A 12,856-nucleotide genomic window follows, 5' to 3' on the forward strand; every position below is an offset into this window, starting at 1 on the left:
AAGACAGCCAGGATCTAAAAGGCATAAACTGAAGATTGTCCTCAAAATTCACCAAGTGGCTCTGTCAAAAAGCTGCCTTATTCATGTGGAATTGTTTGTAAGAAGCAAAAACACGGCATAAAGTCCAACATTCAAAAGCACTCATTCCTCTGTGGCGTTCTATACCTGCTGTGGATTCTTGGCACTTGTCAAATGACCACCGAACTTCCACTGCACGGCCTCTTTGTTTTATCTGTTGTTCTACTTCATAAATCCTTGCCCGAACCTGAAAGATAATCGCTTCTAATTAACTTGTGCTTGGAATGCCACAGCGCCTTTCTAAATCATGTCAGGTTTTCCCCCACGTGAGTAAAGTATCCTATGGTGAACTACAAGCTTGACTGCATTTTAGGAAATGCAGCCTGTGGCCCAATAAGTGAATTTTTAAAATTTACAAATGGCAATTCAATGTCAGTTTTCAATAATAAATGTTCACAAAAATAAACGCTTGCAAAATTTGTTTTACAAGTGAAATTTCTTTTTTAGGACACCACATGGAAAGGTGAATGTTCTAAAATAATCTCTTTGAGGCATTCTTTCATGTGTGAAAACAACTTGCAATGTTTTATTAAGAAAACTGCTTGGTAAAAGACAGGGATCTTATTCTAAATATTAATCACAATCTTATTGTTCAAGTCACATAAGGCTTTGAAACAAATAACCCAGTACTAGCAAGAGCATATAATAATTACTAAATATCAAAACTACTACAGGAGTCATGGTCATGTATTAGAACCACCACCATAATTACAGTTTGGGTGGCAGAACTCTCAGCAAGAACTGTTCAGCAAGACGGTGAAAAGAAAGGGAGAAACTTCAAGAACTTCAGTGATTCTGAAGAGGCTAAACAATTCTCTAAGGTCACCCAGGGTGTTAGCGGGCAAAACTGGGAATAGCACCCAAGCATCTAGATACTAAAACCTGTGCTTGACCCACTGTGCCCTGATGCCTCTCAAGAATGAAAACAGCCATCGAATCACTGAAACATAAAGTCTACCTGCTGATTGAAAGCCGTGTTCCCACCCGGCATGGGGAGGCTGGAAGGGGCCACCTGTAGCAGATCCAGGGGTGAGCCTGGGTTTGCGCTCTTATTTTCATTTGTGGAATAATTCCACACCAAGGCACTTGGGCAACAGAGAGTGACAGTCTGGAAATGAAACAGATAAAGTTGGATGTTCAGAGGAAGGAGAAAAGCATAACAATAGCTAAACAGTAAAAATGACACCCCGTCATTACTATATTATAGTCTCCTACTAGTAAGTTTAAAATACGAGTGTCTTACCCCATTCTCAACTTCGCAATTGAGAAGTGAAAACTAAAATTTATTAAGTTGAAAGGGTGGAAGTACAGCTGTTGAGAAATTAAGGAATATTATAATTCATAAGCTAATACTCCAACAGGAAACTGAAGGAACTTAATAAAAATGCAGTAATCATCATTTAAAAAGCATCACTTAAACCAATTTTTCATGCAATTAAAAACATGAGATGAACTTAGAATATGTAATTTCTAAGGTTGTAAAAGCTAAAAAAAATTATTTAAAAACAAAGACAAAATCAAATAATCATGTAATAGTACCTTCATAAATGCTGGGCAGGCAGTGACCCTGGACAAGGGATTGTCAAACTTTTTCTATGAGAAGCCTGATAGTAAACATTTCAAGCTTTCCAGGTTATCTACAGTTTTTGTCACATATTCTTCCGTTTTGTTTTAATAACACATTAAAAACATACAACCTATTTTTATCTTGTTGGCCGAATTTGATCCACAGCCTGTAGTTTGCCTACCCTTGCCCTAGACACTTGCAGACACTCTTCACTCACCCAGAAGTACTTTATATGACCATCTTGCTTATATGTCACAACAACCCCATGATCTAGGTAGTATTATTCTCCACCTTTACCAAAGCGGACTATGAGCCACACAGATTAGTAACCAACCCAAGTCTGATTTTATTAATAGCACACATGCTCAGAACCACTGTTATCCTGCTGCCTCCTAAACACAGATTAAACATTATAGCTCACATTTAATTAAGCTAATTACACTTACCCTATGCTGAACACTGTCTAGGAAGCTTTCTGTCATCATAACCTTAACCCTATGAGGTAATGAAAGAAGAACTATCATTACTCCCCAATCAGACATGGGGAAACAGAAGCTCAAGGTCACAGTTACCAAGTGGCAGAGTGAGGCTTAAAATCAGGTCTGTAATAGCTTTAAAGTGTATATCTAAGCCATTATGCTCTTGTGCCATTCAACAGCAAACAACATGAGCTTAGAGAAAGAAAGCAATATTTTTTTCAAAAATGTGAAATTAAGTACAGTGGCTTGCACATATAATCCCAGCACTCTGGGAAACCAAGGCAGAAGGATCTCTTGAGCCCAGGAGCTTGAAACCAGCCTAGGCAACACAGTGAAACCCTGTCTCTACAAAAAAATTAAAAATTAGCTGGGTGTGGTGATGCACATCTGTAGTCCCAGCTACTCAGGGGGCTGAGGGGGGAGGATCGCTCACTTGAGGCAGGAGGATCACTTGAGCCCAGGAGCTCCAGGCCACAGTGAGTGAAGATTAGGCCACTGCCCTCCCGCACAGGCAACAGAGCAAGACCCTGTCTCAACCAATTCATCAATCAATTAAAAAAAAAAAAAAAAACTAAACTCTGAGGTCTAGGAGACATCTTTGTGGAAACCAGATAGCAGATACAAAGAATGTCAAGTCCCTGAAACCTACCAATACATCTCTTTCCACTGGGCTACATCCCTACTGCCTTCCTCCTGTCTGTGACAATGTAGAGTTCTCAACTCCTCCTGACAGAGCCCTTCCTTGTGTCCTTGATTCCAAAGCCCTCAAACACCCAGGGCACTGATCTATCAAACACTCCTCCTTCTCCTATTTGCTCTTAGCCCACAAATAAGTTCAAATCCGATCATCAAAAAAATATATATTTTTAACTCCCCATTCAGCAGCCATCTTTATCAACTATCCATTCTCTTCTCTTCCCTTCATAAACATGTTTCGCAAAAGAACAGTTAGGACTATTTCTCCTTATTCTCCATCACTCCTCGATATTCCTTAATTTGGCTCCTTATCCACCATTCAATTAAATAGCTCTTAAAAAGATCACCAATGAACACTGTATTGTCAAAACAACTTCAGCCATCTTCTTGCCAGATGTCTCCAATACTCTAGACATTGCCCACTACTAATTCCTTTTTGAAACTTTCTGCAGACCCCAGCTTAGCATAGTGGTTGAGTGTGGACTCTGGATCCCGACTGCTTAGGTTTGGATTCCAGCTTTGCCACTTTCTTGCTCTGTAATCTATGCGTTATTAACGTTATAAGAAAAATAATGGTTCCCATCTCACAGGCTAGTTCCAAGAACTAAATGACTTAATAATATACGTTACAACTTAGAACAATGCCTAGACCAAAATAAATGCTATCCATACACTAATATAATTATGACAACATTATGGTTATTCTCATCATCTTTAGGCAACAATACTCTCCCCTGTTCTCTTCTCCAGTATGGCCAACCTTCCCAGTCTCCTCCATGGACTTCCCCTCTGCCCGACTCTTAAGCACTCCTGTCCTTCAGATTCACGAACTCTCTCTCACTACAAAACTCTTCAGGCAACCTCACTCCCTCTTGGGTTTTTGAACAGCCAAAGTTCTTGAAGGACTCGAATCCATACAAGTGGCCAACTGTCTGCCCAAATCTGCAGAATTGGACATGTAACAACTCTTGAACATATCCATTTGGAGGTTCTAAATAAAGGACAAAACAGTCCAAAATAGTCCAAAGCTGAACGCCCTGAAATGCTTCCAAACTGATTTCTTTGCCTTGCAAGCCTCCTTCTTTCCTACCTCTCCCCTCCTACCAATCCTCCTTCTACTGTGGCCAATGCAATCTAACGACATTACACAACTACCTGTGTCACTCTGCTGCATAAAACCTTCCGATGACATCTCAATCATAAGGCCCACAGGGCGTCTTCTATGCCCTGACCCCCAACAGAGTTTATAATGTATGTCCCACTAATATCCACCTATGCAAAAGATAAGTGACCAGCCTCTAGGCCTCTTCCCATACTGTTTCCTCTGCCAGGAAACTTTTACTACTTCTTTTTACTTGATCTTTCTCAACTCATTAGAACAACTAAAAACTTTCTTTCACAAAGCCTCTGTGAATTTTAGGCTGGGCTAGAGGTTCCCCTTTTCAACTGCTTTGGCACCCTGTGTATCTCCCCATCAGCCCTTGTCATATTATTTGGAAACTGTCCATTTATGACCCAGTTTTCCTGAAAAGACAGTAAACTCCAAGAATGGAGACCATGTCTTGAGGGCCGACTCTGTTTCGAAACTCCTTATTATACAGCAGAACACATTAAGAGCCCAAGAAATATGAACTGAACACTAAGCTGTGAGCTCCTCTAGGGCAGGGCTGTATCTCATTCCTGATATTCCTGGGAGGATCAGCCCAGCAATCAGCATGTTACTGGTTGTTCAAGGACTACACAAGCAACAATGTTTGGAAGATGAACGGAGCCTGATACATGATTTGGACTTTAAAGAAACACTGACAGGCAACCAACCCAAGATGTGAACTGAGAAAGATGAAAAATGCTAGCTGGAGAAGCTGTCTTTCCAGAAGAACAATAATACAACTGACTTATTCTGTGGGTTCCCTGAAGGATTTTTAATTGAACTGCTTAATGACCCTAATAAAGGACAACTGCAATAACACTCTCCTAGACAAATGCGACAAATCTTCTCTCAGCTTGATCCAAAATAGGGAAATAAAAACATAAAATTTCAATCAATAAATTACTTGGGTGAGGAAAAAACTAGAGTTGTAAAACATCAACTGAACCGAAAATGCCATTCCCAACTCAATCACTTCCCACATTGAATTTTAACATAAAATAACAAGGGCCAAGGACTTACCTGCAACATACAACTAAGTCCATAAACCAGGGGACCATGCTGTGCACAGGAAAGAAAATCTGAGAAGGCCAGCTGCACGGGGCTCATGCCAGGGCCGGGGGGGCCAGGGCTGGGGGCCCCGATACTCGAGTTGTTTGGTCCTATCATCATGTGGGGTGAGTGGGCAGCAAGGAGGTTGGGGCTATCGCTCAGCAGCAAGGAAAGACGCCGGGCACAAAAGTAGGCAAGACGACGAGACAGGTAGGCCGACTGAACAAACTCATCTGAATACTGAGAAGTAGAAGGACACCAGACTTCAGTCATGTCTTATGAGTCTTGGTTAAATAACTATTTTAACACAGACTTTTTTTCATTTAAAAAAGAAAAAAAAAAACTTCAAAGGTATAAAGCAAGTGCTGTCCAATAGAAATAGAATGTGAGCCACATGTATAATTTTAAAGTTTCTAGGGGCCATGAAAAAATAAGAAACAGGCAAAAATTAGAATCATGTATTTTATTTAGCCCAATATATTCAAATGTTATTTCGACAGGTAATCAACATAAAAAGTACTACTATTATACACTTTTCCATACTAAGTCTGAAATCTGGTGTGCATTTTACACTTAGAGCACACATCAATTTGGACTGGTCACATTTCAAGAGCTCAGTAGCCACATCTGGCTAGTGGCTATTGTAATGGACAGTGCAAGTGCAGACTATCTCAGGGGAGAGACACAGGAACCTATGGTATAGTCTGTGGGGAGGGTATGAGAGTGAAAGGGGAGAACTGCTGTTCATTGGATATTCTTCCATCTTGCTTGAATTATCAAATACATGTATCACCTAAGAATTTTTAAATAAATCTCATCTAGATACGTCAAATTTAAGCACATCTTAGACCAATCATCAAAATAAAAAGTTTCCTACCCCAAGAGTCTCAGAGACTTGTCAAAAGAATGTAGAAGATCCTCTATCTTCAAAAGGGATGATTTGTTTTGTTTTCACAGAAATTTGTGTTATTATATGGAGACAGTATTTTAAAAGTTGGTTGCTTTGCTCAGTGATGGGAGAAATCGACGTGGGTAAAATTACTTAAAAATTAGGACACATGGATAAAAACTATGAACATGGTTAATACAAATGATGGCTAAAACTTACTAGAAGCCTTTATCACTTCATGTGTTACAGCATCAAAGACATTTTTTCCTTCCATTTCAGCAGGATTTTTTTCCTTTTCCTCCCCCACTTACCTAATCATTCTTATCAGACTCATTTCTTGCCTTAAAACCAAGTGCCTCAAGGGGACATGTACTATACCTGCAGCATTAGTGGTAGCAAGAGTTTAAGAAGATCATCATCCATTGGTCTGATCTTTTCTAAAACATCCAGGATCCATGTCAAATATTCGTGTTTTTCTAGCATTCCTTCCTTAAATGAACAAAGAAAAATTACATTAATAATGTAAAAGGAAAAAAAAAAAGCACTGTCATTCTTATTCTTAAGTCTAATTTTACTACTGCTTTTGTTGTTATTAAACATAGTCTCATTGCTCACAGTCCAGATTCTAAACAAAACAAATAACTCATCTGTTTTGTATAGTTTTTTGTTGTATTTTAGAAACCTGCTCCGAATTGAGAAAAATTAACTCCAACAAGAAAAAAAGAAAATTCAGAAGCTTTCACACCCTCAGGGTGTGTTGTGTCAAGCTCCTGGCTAGATTTTGGGGGAGTATGAACTTATGTTCATAGAAGGAAACTTGGATAATAGTGATAATTATAAAAAAGATATGCACTGCTCGTGCCATCATCTTAACAAAAGTGTAAAAATCCCATCAGACCCAATGTCCCCTTAATAGCTTCTTTCACTATCCCAAAATTAGTTTCAGATACTATCACCTATCTATGAAATACAACCTTAAAAATCAATGACCTAATATACAGAAATGAAAGCTTATGATAAAATAATGTATAAACATTTCAACACAACTACAATAAAAAACAGTAATACCCCCTACAATTTCCAAAAATGCCCCACAGGGGTGACACAGCCCCTACTGAGACCACTAATCTTGATATAAGCACTACAAACATCTTTCGTCTCTTGCCCTCATATACATACACACATCCATAGATACACACATTATTTTATGACATTCTATGCATATATAGATTTAATATCCTATTATAGTTTTGTATTACGATTCACAGAATGAAAGAAAGAAATAAAAAACTGTTTTCTGGGAAAGACACATACTTTTATGGCCATTCCGGTAACAAACTTAGTAGTTCACACGAAATCTTACTTTGTTCCTAGCAACTGTTACGTATTACCAGTGTTCCACTGCAATGGTTATCAAGGATTCACGTGAAAATATTACACTGATAAATTACAGTTGTAGTATTTCAAAGTTTACAGTGAGGCCACATTGACATGACATCTTGCTAATTTCTAATTTTTTAAGTGTTTAGAGTCAAAAATAGTTAAAAAGTCACATAAAAAGTGCAATTTAAAATGTTAAGACCAATAAAGTGAGTTCTAAATAAATATATATATATATAGTTTTCATTTGTCAATTTAAAAATTAATTAAAATGTTTTTTAAAAAGAGACAAAATGGAATTTTCCATTAAGGTATAAGAGATGGTAAATTCAAGATTCAAAAAAACAAAAAGAAAGAGAATCTTCATAAACAACAGTCCATCCTGTAGATGCTTTGTTTATATACCCATGCCCTTGTTTCTGCATATATATGTCTTCATGTGTATGAATTAGGGTGTGTTTCACATTTCAGAATATGGCAAATTAAAATATAATGAACATTTAAAATTTAACATTACTATTTCAATTATATTCATTCCTTTAGGACCTAACTGCTTTCTTAAAAAAAAAAAAATTCTAATTTAAATACTCCTAATATGTGAGTCTTCCAAAACTATTAAGCATGCTGAGAGATACTTTTTCCAACATGCAGACTAAATTCTGAGCTCAGTGAAAGTCATAAAAGCTCAGCGCAGCACTAAAGTAGTCCCTCCTCTAAATGGAACTAGGATTTATTTTTACTGACTTAAAAACAATATTACTTCTCAAAAAGACCTTATTTTTTCCTCTGTTGACCTCTTAGAAGAAGAGCCTGAAATTTATAATAAAGGTTCTAAAGGGAAAATTTAGAAATCACATGTCCCCTTGCTCTAATCAAGGTAACAGGTACTAAAGTCTCTGCTAACACTTGAACCTAAGTCATCTCTCCTACCTTATTATGAGCTCAAGCGCCCTCTTCTGGTCAATATTATTTACATCAGCTTGTCTGGATGAGAGTTCAGTCATTCCTAAACGTCCTTACCCCTCCCCTCAGCTCTGTTTGTATTTTCAGCTGCAGCTGAATTAAGATGACCTTTCTCTGGAACAACTTGGGTCTAAAGGAGGTCTGCTACCACAGAAGGCATCAGCACAAAGGTGTTTTTGAATAAATATATCAAATTTTGCAAAATAAAAGGTTTAGAAGGATTACATTTAATAGTGCAATTACGAAGTAATTAATAGCACGAAAAGAGCTAACATGATTGAAAGCTGGAGATCAATATATATAACAAGCTGTCATCCCAGGGCAGATGTGTTAGCCTGAATACAATTCGATATGAGAAATGTCAGACTGCTTTCTCTGAATGTATTGGTTCATATAAAAATAGGATTTAACCCCAGAACACCAAACTATAAGGAATCTGCTGTCTTATTAAAAGCATGGCACACAACTCTTCATGTCTTCGAAAGGTTACCTGGAACATGTGAAATGCTAGCTTTTCATTGTATTCCCATTGCTTCATGGCTTGTTCCACCTCTGGTGGCACAGGGACAGGACCATCGCCCGTGCTGGAGGCCACGTGGTAAAAGTCAGAAATCTTGGCCAACTGCTCTCGAAGATATCTGGTAGATATCTGTGTCCACTCTGCATTTTAAAAAAAAGAAAGATGTGAGTGTCTAGACACAATGGGTACAAGAATTACATGTTTTCTTCCCCTTTCTGATTATCTAGAGGGTATACTGATAAACATCTGCTCCCTAAAAATGATTTGTGCCTGTACAAGCCGTGCTCAAAAGAGGATACCCACCCAAAGCCCTTAGAGAACACATACTAGTGTGAGGTGGCCTGCCCTGTGGCAGCAGCCAGTTCTTGGAGAAACAGGCAGCTCTACCCTCGTGCTTCTGTGACTCTTCACCTAGGAGAATAGGAGTTAGGTCCATCTGGTGATCCTTCCTGTTAAACATCAGTTAGTACACCAAAAAATCAAAAGGCAAAACAGGACAGAATCATGAAGGGGAGATCTCAAGGAATCTCAAATTCTACAGCAAAAGAATTCAAAATCCCACAAAAGCAGCTCTCTTAAGATCCATTTTGCAGGCTCCACATGGAATTTCAAATATGTCTAATTAGGATGTGTTTGTTTTTGTCAGTCTTTAAGAGGACAGACATTCATTCACTGCCGGCTGGACCATGAAAGCATTCCAACCCGCATTGCCCCAGGATGTGTCAGGGACACCCGCATGGCTTCCCTCAGGAAAATCGTCTGGACCTTCAATTATTCTACTCTCCTCAACCAATACCAAGTGCCTCAGAACTCAGGGAGGGTGAAATCAGAGAGGGTGGGGAGCAGCAATCAGTGGGATACTGGAAAGGAAACAACCAAAGTAGCATCAGGAAAAAAATCACTGAAATTATTCAAAAATGTCTGCCACCGGGGCACAAATTAAATCAGTGTGTTGCCTCTGGCAACCATGAGGGATGTGATGCCAACTTTAGCCCATTCTGTGGATAAAAATGTAATAATTGCATGCTCACAGCCAAATTTCCCCAAGGATTAGCAAAACAGCATTTCAGAAGAAAACACCCTACTGAAACATTACCACACAATGCTGTTTTCCCATTATTTGGCAATAGGTTCTCCCACCTCCTATTTTGACATTTCGAAAGAGCAGAAACTAAACATCTGCTAGTCACTGAGTGCTTTGTTTTTACTTTTTAAATACCCTTAAAATTATTTAACAGAACCCAGAGATAACTACTGTTAAGTTTTCATCTAAACCACTTATTTTAATTGTGTCTTATTTAAAATTAAAATTCAAATGCACACTGGAGTTGTTAAACTTCGGTAACAAGCCAATGTGAAAAGATGAACAGATACTAGGTCGACATTCTGTTCCTAGTTTAATAGTTTTTCTGAAAGCACCGATAACAGATATTAAAGTTAGTCCATTGGCATTAAAAACAGTAAACTATCTATGTCATCATGTTCTTCTGCCCTGTTACGGACTAACAGTCTCATGACACTCACTTGTCCAACAAAACAAAACACCAACCATCAGATGAGACAAGTTTAGCTTAGCTATAATAAGCAAAAACAAAAATAACAAGGATCCAAATCCTAGCTTTTGTATGCCAACCCTTGCTATTAACTCACTCTCAGTATGGTACTATTCTCAATATCCCCACTGAATATTTCAGCCTCAGGAGCTAAAAATATTAATAACACACACATTCATACTCCCCTATTTTGTCTAGGGTATATCTTCTTTTTAAGATTTTTTTAACTATAGGAGAAATACATGTTCATTATCGAAAATGTATACTGTAGACATGAAAAGAAAAACCATCTGTAATGCCATCACTTATAATCATGAAATATTTTCATATATATTTTGTCTTTTTTACTCTAAGTATGCATGAATGTTTTTATAAACATATGATATCTTTTTTAAAAAATGTTGCTGAATATATTCCACAATCTGAACTCCTTTTGGGAGTCCATAAATAAAGCCCTCTTAACCCTGTGCTTTAAGTGTATTTAACTGACTTAAAGTTATATCAATCAGATAAATATAGGGCTCTGGGACATAAGATAGTCAAGTGGATAAGGATTAGTAAAACTGCAATTAGAAATTTAAAGTAGAAAACACACGGTGACTAGTACTGTACTCAATAATTATTAATGTTTATAATTATTCATGACTAGGGAGTGGTAATGAAAGGGGACCAATGAGCAGACAGTGGCCAGATGGGCCTACTTTCAACTCAGCTCTCAGCCCTGAGTGCACAGCAGAATGGTGACGGGAACTTTTAACAAATACCAGTGCCTCAGGCCCCACCCCATCAGTTTCTAACTTAACTGGTCTGGAGTGAGGCCCCAGTTTCAGGTGATAAAAAGAAAACAGAAGGCCAGGCACGGTAGCTCATGCCTGTAATCCTAGCACTTTTGGAGGTGGAGGCAGGCTGATCACCTGAGGTCAGGAGTTCAAGACCAGCCTGGCCAAAATGGCGAAACCCCATCTCTACTAAAAATACAAAAATTAGTCAGACGTGGTGGTGGGTGCCTGCAATCCCAGCTACTCAGGAGGCTGAGGCAGGAGAATCACTTGAAGCTGGGAGGCAGAGGTTGCAGTGAGCCAAGATTGCTACTTCACTCCAGCCTGGGCAACAGAGCGAGACTCCGTCTCAAAAAAAAAGAAAGAAAACAGAAGTGGATACAGATTATACTGAAACACTGAGAGAATTACCAAAATGTAATACACAGTCATATGTGAACATATGTTGTTGGGAAAATGATGCCACAAGCCTTCAATTTCTTGAAAAATGCAGTATTTACAAAGCCCAGTAAGGCAAAGTGCAATAAAATGAAGTATGCCTGTATTTTAGATGGATAAAGCACTGTAAACATGAGAGATAAAGCAACTGGAGCTAGCATGGTGAGAAACGATAGATAGTGTTTGAAACGATTTTAATTCCTAGCTAAGGAGTTTGGCCTTCATTCATTAAGAACTGTGGCTCCACTGAAGGTCTTTTTTTTTTTTTTTTGGAGACAAGGTCTCAAAACTTTTCAGTTATTATTATGTCTGTTATGGTGATATGTAATCAGTGATCTTCGAGTGACTATTGTAAACGTCTTGAGGTGCCACAAGCCATTCCCATATAAGACAGCCAACTCAATGGATAAATGTTGTGTGTGTTCTGGCTGTTCCATCAACCTGTCTGTGTTCCGAATCTCTCTTCCCACCCGTCACGCCACTTCAGGCCTCCCTATTTCCTGAGATACAATATTGAAATTAGGCCAATGAATGAACCTACAATGGCTTTTAAGTGTTCAAGTGAAAGTAAGAGTCACACATCTCACTGTAAATCAAAACGTAGAAATTATTAGGCTCAGTGAGGAAGGCATGTTAAAAGCTAAGACAGGCCAGAAGCAAGGTCTCTTATGCCAAACAGTCAGCCAACTTGTGGACGCAAAGGAAAGGATCTCAAAGGAAATTAAAAATGCTACTTCATGCCGGGTGCAGTGGCTCACGCCTGTAATCCCAACACTTTGGGAGGCCAAGACGGGTGGATCACAAGGTCAGGAGATCGAGACCATCCTGGCTAACACGGTGAAACACCATCTCTACTAAAAATACAAAAAATTAGCCAGCGTGGTGGTGGGCACCTGTAGTCCCACCTACCCAGGAGGCTGAGGCAGGAGAATGGCATGAACCTGGGAGGTGGAGCTTGCAGTGAGCCGAGATTGCACCACTGCACTCCAGCCTAGGCAACACAGTGAGACTCCGTCTCAAAAAAAAAAAAAAATGCTACTTCAGCAGTCACACAAATGATAAGAAAGCAAAACAACTTTATTGCTGATAGGGAGCAAGTTTCAGCAGTCTGAATAGAAGATCAAACCAGCCACAACACGCCCTTTAGGCAAAAGCCTAATCCAGGGCAAGGCCTCAACTCTCTTCAATTCTATGAAGAGAAGAAGCTGTAGAAGAAAAGCTGGAAGCTAGCAGGAGCCAGTACGTGAAGCTTAAGGAAAGAAGCCATTGTCACAACATGAAAGTACAAGGTGAAGCAGCAATGCTGATGTAGAA

The 12,856-nt window shown here is 38.9% G+C and overlaps 1 protein-coding gene across 1 annotated transcript in view; it reads right to left on the reverse strand.

The window, feature by feature from the left end:
• Window positions 1-12,856, reverse strand: part of MED12L (mediator complex subunit 12 like) — a 342,999-nt gene that overhangs the window by 266,007 nt on the left and 64,136 nt on the right. Inside the window, exons 6-10 of the mRNA XM_025376276.1 lie at window positions 8,743-8,912; window positions 6,288-6,398; window positions 4,991-5,260; window positions 1,037-1,186; window positions 166-265 (exon numbers count right to left, since the gene is read on the reverse strand). Coding sequence (XP_025232061.1) covers window positions 166-265; window positions 1,037-1,186; window positions 4,991-5,260; window positions 6,288-6,398; window positions 8,743-8,912 — 801 coding nt within the window. The remainder of the gene's footprint in view (window positions 1-165; window positions 266-1,036; window positions 1,187-4,990; window positions 5,261-6,287; window positions 6,399-8,742; window positions 8,913-12,856) is intronic.

The sequence above is a fragment of the Theropithecus gelada genome, chromosome 2 (genome assembly GCF_003255815.1).
Source record: "Theropithecus gelada isolate Dixy chromosome 2, Tgel_1.0, whole genome shotgun sequence".
Taxonomy (NCBI): domain Eukaryota; kingdom Metazoa; phylum Chordata; class Mammalia; order Primates; family Cercopithecidae; genus Theropithecus; species Theropithecus gelada.